Genomic DNA, 14,538 nt, shown 5'->3' with positions numbered 1-14,538 from the left:
TGAGTTGTGGTAAAATTCGAACACTATTGGCGCATCTTACGTCACAGATTTCATTAAAAAATTTCAATTCAAATTTTAATTTTTTGCAATAACTTATTGTTAATTGCCAGTTTATTACACTATTTTAATAATTTCACTGTGTGGATGAATGATCATTTTTCCTTTCTGCTGATTGCAACACATTCGTTTCAAGATTAAAACAATGTCTATGAGACAATATCCCTCAGGTGCAAAAAAACGTGATATTCAAAAGAAAAGAAAAGCAGAAGATGCGAAAAACGAAGGCGCCTTGACATTTTTAGCGAAACGACCGGTAACCCCATCATCAGAAACTACTCAAACTCAAACAGAAATAACAGCTGGTAATCAAAGTGCAGTCGTCTCGGCAATAGCCAGTATGGATTTTGAGTCCTATCCAACAGAATTGCCAGAATCTGAACCGCCGGCTGAAGGTTCTATAGAGGTCGCGAGTATTTAAACTGTTGATAACAACTGTGGTGAAATTTTGACAAATATTGCTATGTGGCCAGCGAATTTGACAGAAACCATGCGTAATTATGTTTTGGATTTCAAACCAAAAAATGTTGGCGACTTTTCACGCGCTAGCATGTTGATGACAGATCGTGGCAGACAATATTTTCGTCATTTGTCTGAACATAACTTTTACTTGACCAAGACGAATGGCCAAAAAGAAAGACGTGAATGGTTAGTGTTTAGTGAAACTAGTGGAAGTGTTTATTGTTATGTATGCAAACTGTTTCCAAATAAAGCTAGTCAATTTTCAACAAATGGGTGTTCAGATTGGAAAAATATTGCCGCGAAAATTTCTGAACATGAAAATTCGTATGGCCATGTTCAAGCAATGTGCACTTTGGCTAAACGCTTAAACGCAAACGGGCGTATTGACAAACAAATGGCGAAACAGTCAGATGATGAAAGGCAATACTGGAGAGAAGTTCTACGAAGGATTGCAGCAACTGTACAGTTCCTTTCCTCTCAAGGTTTGGCTTTTCGTGGTCATGACAACAATGACGGCAACTTTACTAATTGCTTGAATTATTTGTCAAAATTTGACCCTTTCTTAGCAAATCATATTGCGCGGTACGGTAACAAGGGAAGTAGTTCTGTTAGTTATTTATCACATGCTACTTGTGACGAATTTATTGAAATAATGGGCAATGCTGTCAGAGATCAGTTTATTTCAGAAGTAAAAAAATCGATATATTTTTTTTTGATTGTTGATTCAACACCTGATGTTAGCCACGTGGATCAGTTAACTGTGATATTCAAATCTGTTCTCATTGATGGTGAAATTAAAGAACGATTTTTAACTTTTGTTGACATCTATGCTCATAACGCTCAAAATCTGGAGCAAGTGATACTAGACGTTTTGAAGAAATGGGGGTTAGATATCACAAAATGCAGGGGACAGAGTTACGACAATGCTTCTAACATGTCTGGCAGATACTCTGGCTTGCAGGCGCGAATCAAGGCACACAGTCCCAATGCAGTTTACATTCTCTGCTCTAGCCATAGCTTAAATCTAGTTGGTAATTCGGCTGCAGAATCGTCGCTTTCAGCAGTATCATAGTTTGACTTTATTCAAAACGTTTATGTGTGGTTCTCATCATCCACACACAGGTGGAACATACTTAAAAGTCATCTAGTCAAAAGTGGATGCACCATAAAGAAAGTATCGGACACAAGATGGTCAGCTAGAGCGGATGCAGTGTTTGCATTGCATCAGAACTACATTGGTATTCAGGAAGCTCTTCTTCAAGCAGCCGAAGATCGTGATCAGAAGGCGTCTGTAAGAAATGAGGCTAATGCTCTTGCTAATAAAATGGATCTTTTTGAGACTGCATTGATGACTGTTCTTTGGGATACAATTTTACAGCGGTTGAATGCAACCAGCAAATTCCTGCAAAATTCAAATTTATATCTTGATTCTGGTTTAAATCTTCTAGAATCACTGAAGCTTTTTATTAACAATGAAGTCCGAAACGATTTCACTCGTATTAAAAAACGAGCAGCATTGCTTATTAACGAGGATCTTGAAGACTGTAAATATCAAGATGAAGTGAGCCGCAAGAAAAAGCAGAAACCGTTTTGTGTCGAAAGCAATGAAGCGGAAGTTATTTTAACTGGTCGTGATAATTTTATTGTTAACACAGTAAACGCCATTTCTGATAAATTGATCACGGAACTTGATCACAGAATCGAAGCATACAAAGGTATACATGATTTGTTCAGTCTATTTTTCAAGGACAAGGTAGATGACATGAACACAAAGATCTCGGCCTTTATCGAAGAATACAAAGACGATGTTAATTCTGATACCGCTGGCGATGAAATCAAACAGTTTTTGCATTTCGCTAAAGAAGAAGGCGCAAAATCTCTGGTAGAGATGTACCAGCTTATAGTGGTGGGTGGACTACAATTTACATTTCCCAATGTGGAAATCCTTCTAAGAATCTTTCTCACCATTCCTATATCAAACGCAACTGGAGAACGGTCATTTTCTGTGTTGAAAAGGATTAAGAATTACTTGCGGAATTCCATCAGCCAATGTAAGCTGGGAGATTTGTCTATTTTATGCATTGAATCAAAGGAGACATTAGAATACGATTTCAATGCGCACATTGACTCCTTCGCGAAATTGAAGAGCCGGAAAAAAGTTATATAACTGTAATAAACTGACAATTGTAATTTCTAACTAGTATCTATAGCTGTAGTATCTATTCATGTTAAATAATACATGGGCATGAATGTTCTAACTATTGTTGTATTATGATCATTGATCGCCTTATAGGCAAGAGGGCCCCAAATTGGTCGTGCGCCTAGGGCCACAGTTTTTGTAAATACGCCTCTGGTGCTACATTAAGTGTGAAAGTGAACGTGATGCCTAATATTTTTCATTGATTTGTGCGAGTGATTGATGGGTGTTCAGGAGGTAAAGTTTTTTTTACGACGACTATTGTGAATGATGAGTTCGAATGATTTGTTGAGGTTGAGTGACAGTGAAACAAGTCAACAACAGATTGACAGAGTTACAGCGCAAATCTATTTAAAAATGCCATCGATAAAAATGTACAACATTTGAACCAAAACAATAAACTACTCTGTTTATGCATCGTGCTATCAAATCTCATTTGGACTCAACACACTCAACCACTATTAGAGATAAACACCAAAGTAATATACCAGAATAGCAACTACACGCATCTTAAAATTGCATAAGCAGTCCTAATTGACATCAATAAACCAAAAATAAATAAACAACAAAAAATGATAACCTCACTTCCAACCTGGCGCTTAACCAACAATGAAAACAAAGAAGTAATAAAAACTAGCATTGTAAATAGTGACAAAGAAGAATATGATGCTATCGATGAAGAAAAGGAGACCAAAGAAGATGACCAGCCAATAAAGAAACCTGACACCTAATTTCCAACTAAGTTCATTTTGACAAAGTCAATATTTCCCTATATAAACATCAAAAAGCACTGATGATGATTCATTCGGAATCGAAATATGGCCCTATTTGCAGCATAAATTCAGAAAATAAGATTATTTTGAATTTTAATAAACTAAACGTTCACCAAAAAACTTTAGTGAGAAAAATTGAAAAAACGAACTACAAACATATTAACGCCAAAACATTTGGTAGAATTTATAGAATATTGTAAAAATTATGGTTTATTACCAACATATATATATATATATATATATATATATATATATATATATATATATATATATATAATCAATTATTTAATCAAATCAATCATTTAATTTACAGTTTCGTTATATATTAGATTTATAATATTAATCTGTTAATCATTTTTAAAAACGTTTTAATAAGGTCACAACTTTGGTTCTCCTCATGACCCACCTAGATGTAACAATGATCAAATTGCTGGTGGAAACTATCTGATGAATTCTATGTCTAATACTGGAAAAGAAATCAACAATAGGGTTGAGTATTGAACATCAAATTAAATATTGTTATGCTTAACAAAATTGTTTTTGAGGTTGACTGACACGTTATTAAAGTAAAAACCAGAAAATCTTAACAAGCACGTGGTGACTATTGTTTGCAATTTTGGTGTAAGTGCGGAACATTTTTGTTGATGAGTTTGGAAACCAAATCTGGAGCTGTAGAGGTGGAAGATTTAAAGGTAACGTTGAGCGCTGCTTAAATTGAAAATTTTCTTTTCTGCCTTACCCATAAGTCTGCCGTAACAAGAACCAATTAAATAGGGATTGTCTGGACAATCAGGATAAACTGACTTTTAATGTGACTCAATTGCAATCTGATATGAAAGATGTTATTGATGGCAACAGTTAATAAATCAGAATCACCTGTAATTCTTTATTTTTCCAATTCCAAAATAACACAAGTCCCAAAATCATAACATACTCTCAGAACCTACTCTTGCTTTGAAATCACCTAAAAAAACATATTTTTCATTTTCATGAATTTTATAGACAATAATTGGTTGTCATAATCTCATTTGTCATAGCTAAGAAAACATTATGGGGCGTAGATACAAGATTGATTGAGTTGATTATGGAATTTAAAAGGAAGAGATTTTCATTTTAGCGCCATTTTCAACTATTTTATCCATTTAACATTTTTAAACAAAAAACAGGTTTCATCAAATATCACCGTAGAAGTTTCAATAGATTATTTTTATTTCCAGTAGAACATATACTCTGTTTGTTTTAAGTCTACCAACCTTGTCAGTTGCAATTTTATTATATTAATATATCCACGTTCTGTTTCTTAAATGGATTAGTTATATTGGTCTATTTCTTAGCATCATTTATATTACAAAAATGTTTTGAAATCTGAGTATCATTGTTCTGTGACCACCCAAAAGAATTAATTATATTCAATGAAATTTTTGTGTATACAATAACTGCCGCTTTCTTTTCGCGGTATAGCAAAACTAAATCCGCTTTTCTATAAGAGAAAAAATAATAAATTTGTAAAAATTATGATAGAAAATTGTTTTGACAAAACAAAAATCGGAAATAACTTTGTTGTTTAGAAAAATTATTTTTTTTAAATTCCCAATATATATTTATATTTATAAATTATCTAATTTTAAAATATTTTAATATTTCAGAAATTGTCTCATTGCAGCATCAAAACAATTGAAAACTTATTTAAAATTGGAAAAAACAAGTGTTTCGTTGGTTAATAAGTTTTTATGTTTTTTTTTTTATATTTTAATAAGCAATGATATCTATTTGTAGAGCAGGTATACAGGTCATTCTTATTCCTACCACAGTGCTTATGTGGAACATTGTTTTCTTTTTGCCGTTTTTAACTTACCTTGTTAATCGTTAAAATTTTACTATTACTACTTTAATTGACTAAAAAGCAACATACAAAACAAACACATTAAAAGAAAAAAGGAAAGTGGTTAATGGAATTATTGCAAAAAAGAAAATACTGCAGGCTGACAAAAATGAAAATTCATAAAATAAAAATCCAATACGGCGAAACATTTAAGATACATGTAAAATTTTAATAAAACCTAAAAACAGATTATAAAACCAAAAAGTATGCTAAAAATAGATTTTTTAATTTGTATTTAAAAGGCGGTAAACCATACAAGTCCTTATACAAATTGGTTGTTTATTCTATTTGTGCCCGCCATAAAAACATATATTTCTACCTAGAAGTAATGTTTTAACAACGGAGACTTTCAATTTATTTTCACAATTAGATCTTGATGGTCTAGCCTTAATATCATGCTTATATGATTCATGTAGGTGATCGTCTGATGTAATTTGAAGATTATTAATTAATTTAAAAATAAAACAACATCATTTGAGATCATTAATTTGAAAAATTGATAAAATCTTAAGTTTATTAAAAAGGTTTTTTTTACTAAAATATTTTAAAAATTTATAATTTTTAATGGTTTTTGAACATCAAATAAAACATTTGAATAAGTTTTAAACGTGTTACCCCATATTAGATTTCTATAATACAAATGTGGATATACCTATAAATGCGTAATACATTGAAACTATAATTTTATTTGGTGGAAGATATTTTAATCTGTTCATTATTCCCAGATATCTGTTTATTTTTTGCGTAATAAAATCAATATGTTTTTTGAAATTTAATTTCTTGTCTATCACAACTCCTAATAATTTAAATTCTTCACTTAGTCGATTGTGCTACAGCTTAATTTTAAAACAATATTTATCACCATCTTGATTTAAATTATTAAAAATCATATACTTTTTAATGTTTATATTAATTTTGTTATGAATAGAAAAAGTGTGCAATTTATCTGAACAGTTGTTTCAATCAATCATCGTTTAGCGTCCAGAGACCCAGTTCTCCCGAGGTAGGACGTCGTTTTCTTTGCCATCAATATTTTGCGCCAAATTAGACGATCAGTTGTATCCATTTCCTTTAGATTTAGAGCTTTCATATCTTGCTCAATTGTTTGCAACAAGGACTTCTTTGAACAGCCTTTGGGACGTGTGCCAGGTACTTCAACATCTGCAAAAAAAGTTATGGCACTGTTTCCACATCGTTTGACATGACCAAACCACCGCAGACGGTGTTGCCGGCATTCGTTCTTTATATCATCTAAACCAGCACGACGCAGAATTTCGGTAGATTTGATGTGGTCCTTCAGACTAATTCGTAGCATCCATCGGAGCATTTTCATATCGGTAATGTTGTTGTTCCAGTTTGGTTGTCATTGGCCATGTTTCTGCACCATATAACAACACCGGACGTATCACAAATTTATAAAGCCTTGATCGTAGTGATAGTGGGATGCCACGCCGCATCAATATAGAGGCAAAAAAATGCCATTTATTCCAGGCTGCACGTTATTCTGGAATGAGTTGTCGACGTAGACTTCACTTGATTGCTTCACGGGGCATGTACAGACATTCAAACTCTTTATGTGTCTAGGAGTGGTGACAAATGTTGTGTCATCTGCATAAATGATGAATTTGTTGTTGAAACCTCTGAAGCTAACGCAAAGAAGGTGGCGTGATGGCTCAATGGTTTAAGGCGCCTGGTCTTGCTATTGCTATGACTGGGTTCGATTACAAAGAGATCCCCGCCTATCATATGCAATGTGTATGGTGCGTGGTTTGCACGCGTATTCATATACGCTGTGTGTGTTTGTCGTTGAAACCTCTGAAGCAAACGCAAAAGAGAGAGAGAAACCTTTAACTTTTTAACCTTTTAGAGATTTTGGTTGATAAAAAGTATGAATAATTTTGGGCCCAGAATTTTTCTTTGTGGTACTTCACTTACCACTCGACGAGTATCTGAGCTACAATGATTTATTGATACATATTGAAACCGTTTCAAAGAATGCCCTCTGATTTCGTAATGTTCCAACTTAAGCAAAAGTATATCATGTGGAACGGATCTGCATCACTTTGCTTAAAATTTCTATTTGTTAAAAATTAGCAAAACATTCTTTTCAGCATCTTGGCGCTTGCTTAAGACAATAAAGACTTTGTTTCAGTCCACAAACTCTTTCTGAATTATTTCCGAAGCCTTCAGGTCCCTCCACGTAAATTTCTTCATCTTGTTTTTCGTATAAAAATGTTTTAGACTCATCAAACAGTATCAGTGACGTTTTTTTATTAGCAGCAAAGCTTAAAAATGTTTTAATAGTTAAGCATTTAATTACATGGCTATAGGTTTGATCATAATCCATTTATTTCTTCTGTGAAAAAAACTTTCTCACTATTCTGACTTTAAAACATTCATCAGAACCATCTGGATTAAGTTTTATTTTATAGACCCATTTAAACGGTATTATTTTACGACCTTTTAAAAGATATTCCTAACCCCATATTTGATTTTCTCTTCATGGCTTTCAACCATTCATTTTTCATTCATCACATAATGCTGACATAACAAAATAATCAAAACGAGATGGTTTTTGAAGAATGACTAATTAATACTGCACTAAAAGAGAAGCTTTGTTCTTGCAAAATAACAACATTTGTTTTGATAAACTACTCATCAAAACTAACATCTCTCGATACTTTTTTTCTTTTTTAAACGAAAATTTGGTAGTCATCATCCCCTTCATATCCAACTAGAATACTCTTCATAGCTCTAGTATCTATTTTTCTTCGTTTTTGCATGGAAATATAAACATAGGCATTGCTACCAATAATTCAGAAATGTGCTATCATAGGTTTTTTGTTAAACCACAATTCATACGGTGATTTCCTTTCTATAATTAATGATCCAGTTCGATTAAGAATGTAAGATGCAGAAGGCTTGGCTCTAGCAGCTTCCATTAGGGTTCGATTTCCAGGCTTGCTGCAACCATTCTGTTGACGTGTATTAGGCATAGTTAATCGCTGTCTAACTTTTTCTTTTTTAAAATTAATCTAACTTTTTTAATGTCAAATTCACCTTTTACTGGGCGGCGTGATGGCTCAATGGTTGAAAGCGCCTTTTGCAATGACTGGGTTCGAATACAAAGAGATCCCTGCCTATCATATGCAATGTGTATGATGCATGGTTTGCACGCGTATTCATATACGCTGTGTGAGTTTGTAGTTGAAACCTCTGAAGCAAACGCAAAAGAGAAAAGATAACCTTTAACCTTTTAACCTCCATTGTAACTTAATAATTCTGAGACTTTGCGACCAGTTGATCTAAACTCTGCAAATTTTTTTGGAGCGTCTGATCTTTCTTTTATGAAATAAACCTATTAACCTTTCTGTTTTAATTTTAAGCTGCAATCACAGAGAACACATTTTTTATACTTTTGGCACATATCATTTGTTAGTTCAACTGTTTGCAATTTGACGCTGAACAACGCTTTTTTAAAGCTTCTACTGTATCACTATCTGCAACATATAATTTAATCAGTTGAAGTAATATTTGGAAATTTGTTTCTTCTGAAAGTCAAATGACATGTTGCACCATTGTCAAAAAAACATTCGTCAAAATGTTCTGACTCATTAACTGCCAAAACACTTGATTCCGTGACAACCGTCACAGGCTTCTTGCTATCGCTTAAATTCTTACTTCTTGGTTTTGGTGGTTTATCATCGAAATGCCATTTTTTTAAAAATGTTTCACTATATGTTCTGGTGTTTTACAGTAATTACAAATCAGATCTGTTGATTTCATGGAAAATTTTTTTTATTTGAATTTTCGTGTTCTGAAATGACTTTAAATTTCTTGCTTTGACAAATAACACTTCTTTACTTTTGGCTAAATTTCGTGTTGTCTTCTAAAGCTCTTTTATAGCTGCACAATTGATTTGTGAAAGTTTTAACTGTTCTTTCAGTTTTATTAAAAAATCTCCAACTTGAAGAAAATGAAAAAACTTATCTGGCAAAGTTTCAATTATTTGACACACCAGCAATAAGTCACTGTTTTCATATTTTGCAACTTAACTGTTAATCTTAAATCTTTCTTGTAGCTGAAAAACTTCATGCACAAGTCAAGTTGTATGTTCATCATACAAATGGTGAAGTTCTAACCAAACATTTATGGCATTTATCAATGAACGTACTTCTTATGCTGCATCTGTCATATTGGTTGTAAAAATTATCACAGCAATCTGCTTTATTGACTTTATCTAGGGCATTTGGACTTTATTATCCAATCTGCTTTTGAATCTTGATGCAATTCATTATGACTTTTTAGCATACCGTTCACTATTTTGCAGATGCTTGTATAAACAAACCGTTTACTGCATCCATTGCATCTGGATTACCGCATAGTATTCACTGACTCTTTGCCTTTTAGATGTTTAATTTTACTTTGTTATATACATTTTTTTGAGTTTTTGTATGTTTGCATCTTCATTTTTTTAAATTTTTCTTGAGATCAAATTATGTAAATGTCTGCAAAAAAATCTAAAAGGAGCTCGCTTTGCTGAACATTTGTACACTTCTTACCACGTCGTTTTATTGGTTAGCGCAGTAAAACATTGTCCGGGTCCATAACCTGTTAGAATTTTACTATTACTGAAAATTGACTAAAAACAAATGTGCAAAACAAACATATTAACGGAACTAATATTATCGCACCAAAACATGCTAAAAAGAAAAGTGTAAAAGTGCGTAAAGCGAAAACTAAATATAACCCAAGCATATTTTATTGAAGAGTCCGAAAATGTTTTTAACAAAACTTTATTTTTGACAAATCTGTGCCTCTCATATAGCATGTTTCCTACCTGTTTTAAACATGCGGTTATTAAATCACTTTTAGAAAATCCAAAAGTAGACGGTAGCGATTGTAAATACTTCAAATCTATTGCCAATTTACTATTTTTTCAAAGATTGTCTGTACCCCAGGTTTCTGTCCTTGGAATTATCCTTTTTTTGTTGTATACCGTTACTGTAATAAAAATGGTGGGCAAATATAGTTTTAGGTATTATGCGTTTGCTGACAATATGCAGTCAAAGATTTTAGAGGTCATATTTGACTCCAATATTTCTTTACAATCTCACGTCAAAACATTGATGCAGAATGTTGTCTACAGTTGTATGGATTAAGACTGATCAGAAAGTCCTTGATAAAGAGACATTCCAGATCTTGGTCTATGCATTTATTTACTCAAAATTGGACTATTAAAACTCTATTTTTTGTGGCGTATCAGAAGCCCAAATTGGAAAACTGCAGTCGATTTAGAATCAGGCTGCTAAAATTGTATTGGGGGTTTAAGGTTCGACAACGTTACTCCAATGTTTTGTGAATTACATTGGTTTCCTACAGCAAAGCGCTTTCTTTTTAAAATTAATTTACTAGTTTATAAGTGCTTAAACAACAATGATCCGGATCAACATAAAAACATGTGTTCGCCTAGGATTCTGTCCCTTTCTTGTTTCCGTTCAAATAATCCAGACTTACTAATTATTCCAGTTTCTAAACTAACATAAAAAAAGCAAATTTTAAAATCATACGCATAGATTCACATTAAGTTCCTAATCAAAATATTATATGAAATGTGCGAATACCTAAATAAAACACATATCATATAACAATAAAACTTTTATGATAATTATATAAAAAATCATGCACCTACCTAACAATGTCATAAATATGCATACATTCAAGTCCCTTAAAAATATCGCTCAAACAAATCGCTCAAACAGTTAAAGAAAAAAAGAATTGAATCATGTTTTAACCATGTGTCAGGGATATTAACATGCAAAGGGTATGAATACATTGTGATAGTGGTGATAGACTGAAGCACGTAAAAATAGCAGCCAATCCGCGGGGTGTACAGAGTTGTTTAAATAAGTAGACCCGGGAAGTTTTAAGGAGAGAAAAAAGATATAGTTTGGTTGGTGTTGGCGAAAGCTGGTCGGTAGTAATTGGTGGTAGTTAAAAAACTCTCGAAGTTACGCTGGTAGTTCGTGCAGTTAGTGGAAGTAGTTACGTCGGTGGTCATTACAGTTAGCGGAAGCAGTTACGTTGAAGGTTGGTACAGTTGGCGGAAGCAGTTACGTCGGTGGTTGGTACAGTTGGTGGAGGCAGTTACGTCGGTAGTTGGTACAGTTAGTAAAGCGGTTACGTTGGTGGTTATTAAATTCCATAGTGGTCGGGGCATACCTGATAACGAAACGACGCGTCAATTCAGCAAACGACACGGCATTTCAGCTGCGGTGAAGTGACAACACGTCGGCAGTCAACGAGGCCTCCGCCAGAAGCTCCGAAGACAACGTGACAGCCGGTGTTCACATTCGCAGTCATCGCTACATTTCGGGAACGATTATAATTTTTATTGTTGGGAACTGTCGGTGAGCCCTTACACCATGTCTATTCGTTGGAAAGTCAGGGCACAATTATCTCCAAAATAAAAACCGTCATCAATGCCAAGAACATCTTTTGTTGGTCAAAAACTGAAGTCCTCTTTAATTTTTTTTAGGAAATATATAGTACAGCAACTGCCAACAAACGCTAATTTGTTTAGATGGGGCAAAAATAAGCATGTGGTTTCTAACTGTAGTTCCACATCCACTCTATATACACAGAAAAACACAAGATTTTGGCCGCGATCACCACCCGGTTGAAAATGTGTGCGCCTGTCAACTGTCGGTTATTTGCAGATTTGAAAATTGACGATTCTCACTCTATATCAGATTTGTTCAACACCTTTCGACCCGTCATCGCTATACCGCATTGTAACAGTGGAGATTTTGAAGTAACGGTGTGCCATAAAACCAACCTAGAATCATCAAGACAATACACGATTATTCCGATAAATTGCATAGCTATTTAAATGACAATTACAAACACTGCTCAATAATTATAAAAGCTTTTGAAATATCGCTAATTAGTTTTTACAGCTTTAGTTTTTTGTTTTTTAAAATTTTGTGGCCGGTACCCTTTAATAATGAATTTATTGCGACTGTTAAAAGGCTATCATACGGCATTTATTGTGACGGGAACAATTCATTATATAAATTTGAATATACTTTACTGCTCTGTACTTTCTTGAAATGAGCATAGTGGTATTTATTGAAATTTCATTATTTTAATCATTTATTACCCTGGCTTTAAAAAAAAGTACTCATTATTACTATTATATGATTATTGCGTACAACTTAGAGCATGAGAGTTGTGTTTACACAACTTACTATTTTTATTGCAATAATCTAGTTTTAAAATCGTTTTTATGATACATTTTATTTGGCATGTGGTTGTAAGCAGGGCTTTGAAGCAGAGCTGGAGCAGGAGCGCTGAGTAACGATATTTTAGTCGGAGCGGGAGCGGAGCATAGTTGTGACGTTCGAACTTTTTGAACTTTATTATTGTCTTGAACTTTTTGAACTTTATTCTTCGGCCATAAAGTTCAAAAAGTTCAAGTTTAAACATAGATATTATAATTATAATATCTATGAAATGATCGCTGCAAAAATTCGCCTCCAAAGTCAAATTATTTAAACATTTAAATAGCAATAAACTTTGTTTTAATAACGTCGTTATTATCATGTTATTGCCTTTCTTGATGTTTAAAAATATTGAATCAAGTTTATTAAGATGCAAATTAACTCCACCGTTGATGACATAATATCTATGCTCTCCTAAGCGACATTAAAAACTAGGTCATTCTCACTGTATAATTCTTTTTATTCTATTTTATCTAGTGCCTGACTATCCAATGTTTTTGTGAGCGATAGATTGTTTGTTATATTCGTATCCTGTTTGTACGCGTACGTAAGTTATTTATAATTAAAGGCTGAAAATCGTTGATAAACTTTTCAAATTTGATCATGCCAAAGGAAAAAGGGCCTGAATGGCAACATGTAATTTGCGTTAGTGATGACAGTGATGACAAACCGGATAACTTGCCAACCATTCAATGTATATATTGTGACAGAAAATTTGTTGGAGGTGCATTACGAATTCGTGGTCATCTGATTGGAGATAAAAAAATTGGTCTGAAGAAATGTAGTAAGGTTCCTGACATTGTTGCCTCCAAATTTTTGGAAATTGAAAGCAAGCGCCAAGAAGATCAGAAGAAAAAACAGCAGCTGGTCAGATTAAATCAAATAACATCATCTACTTTTACTACATCATCAACTTCTTCAAAATCAAATAATATCAGCTTTGGTAAGCAATCAATGTTGCCAGACATGATGAAGAAGTGTGCAAAAAATGTTGCAGATAGAGCAGTTGCTAGAATGTTTTACGCTAATGGATTACCTTTTAATCTTGCAGACAGTAAATACTTTAAAGATGCTTGCACATCTGTAGCACAGTGCGGTGCTAGTTACGTTCCTCCGAGCAGAAAGGCCATATCAACAAATTTGCTAGATGAGGAAGTCCAATCTGTTGCTCTTCGTGTTAATAGTCACTTGTCAGACACTGTGAACACGGGACTCACTATGGTAAGTGATGGTTGGTCTAATGTCCAAAACAGGCCAATAATCAACTTTCTATCTGTAACACCAGAAGGGGTTGTGTTTTTGGGAGCATGTGATACCTCAGGTGAAATCAAAGATGCTTCATACATCACTAGCAAGTTTTGTGAGCAGATAGGAAAGGTAGGAGCTGACAACATTGTTCAGATTATTACAGACAGTGCCAGCAACTGTGTCGCAGCCAGAAAACTCATTGCTGAAAAATATATGCACATAACTTGTGCTCCTTGTGCAGCGCATTGTCTAGACCTGCTACTTGAGGATATTGGCAAATTGTCGTGGATTGCTTCAGTAATTGATAATGGTCATGAAGTTGTTAAGTTTGTAACGGTACATCATGCATCTTTGGCATATTTCAGATCTCATTCGGAATTGGAGTTGCTTAAACCTGGAGAAACACGTTTTGCGACTCAGTTCATAATGTTGCAAAGACTGTATGAGTGCAAAGACGCATTACAAGAAACTGTTGTATCTCGTGATTACAAACAATGGCTATTAAAAAAAACATATAAAGTCCAAGGAGAAGAGATAGCTAATATTGTATTACGACAAAAGTTTTGGGATGATGTTCAGCAAGTTGTTGGTATTTGTGTGTCTTTGTTTGCATTTGGGCCTTTTATATCTTTAGGT

The 14,538-nt window shown here is 33.7% G+C and overlaps 1 protein-coding gene across 1 annotated transcript; it reads left to right on the top strand.

Annotated features, from left to right (window-relative positions):
* Positions 1–202: 202 nt before the first annotated feature.
* On the top strand, positions 203–2,686 carry HELRODRAFT_182594 (hypothetical protein; the record flags this gene model as incomplete). Its single annotated transcript, XM_009032840.1, has 2 exons — positions 203–452; positions 2,382–2,686. 2 exons carry the CDS (start codon positions 203–205, stop codon positions 2,684–2,686), a joined length of 555 nt encoding a protein of 184 aa, XP_009031088.1.
* Positions 2,687–14,538: the final 11,852 nt, after the last annotated feature.

The sequence above is a fragment of the Helobdella robusta genome (assembly GCF_000326865.2).
Source record: "Helobdella robusta unplaced genomic scaffold HELROscaffold_89, whole genome shotgun sequence".
Classification (NCBI taxonomy): domain Eukaryota; kingdom Metazoa; phylum Annelida; class Clitellata; order Rhynchobdellida; family Glossiphoniidae; genus Helobdella; species Helobdella robusta.
The sequence above is the reverse complement of the archived record's forward strand: the minus strand, read 5'-3'. Positions and strand labels throughout refer to the sequence as shown.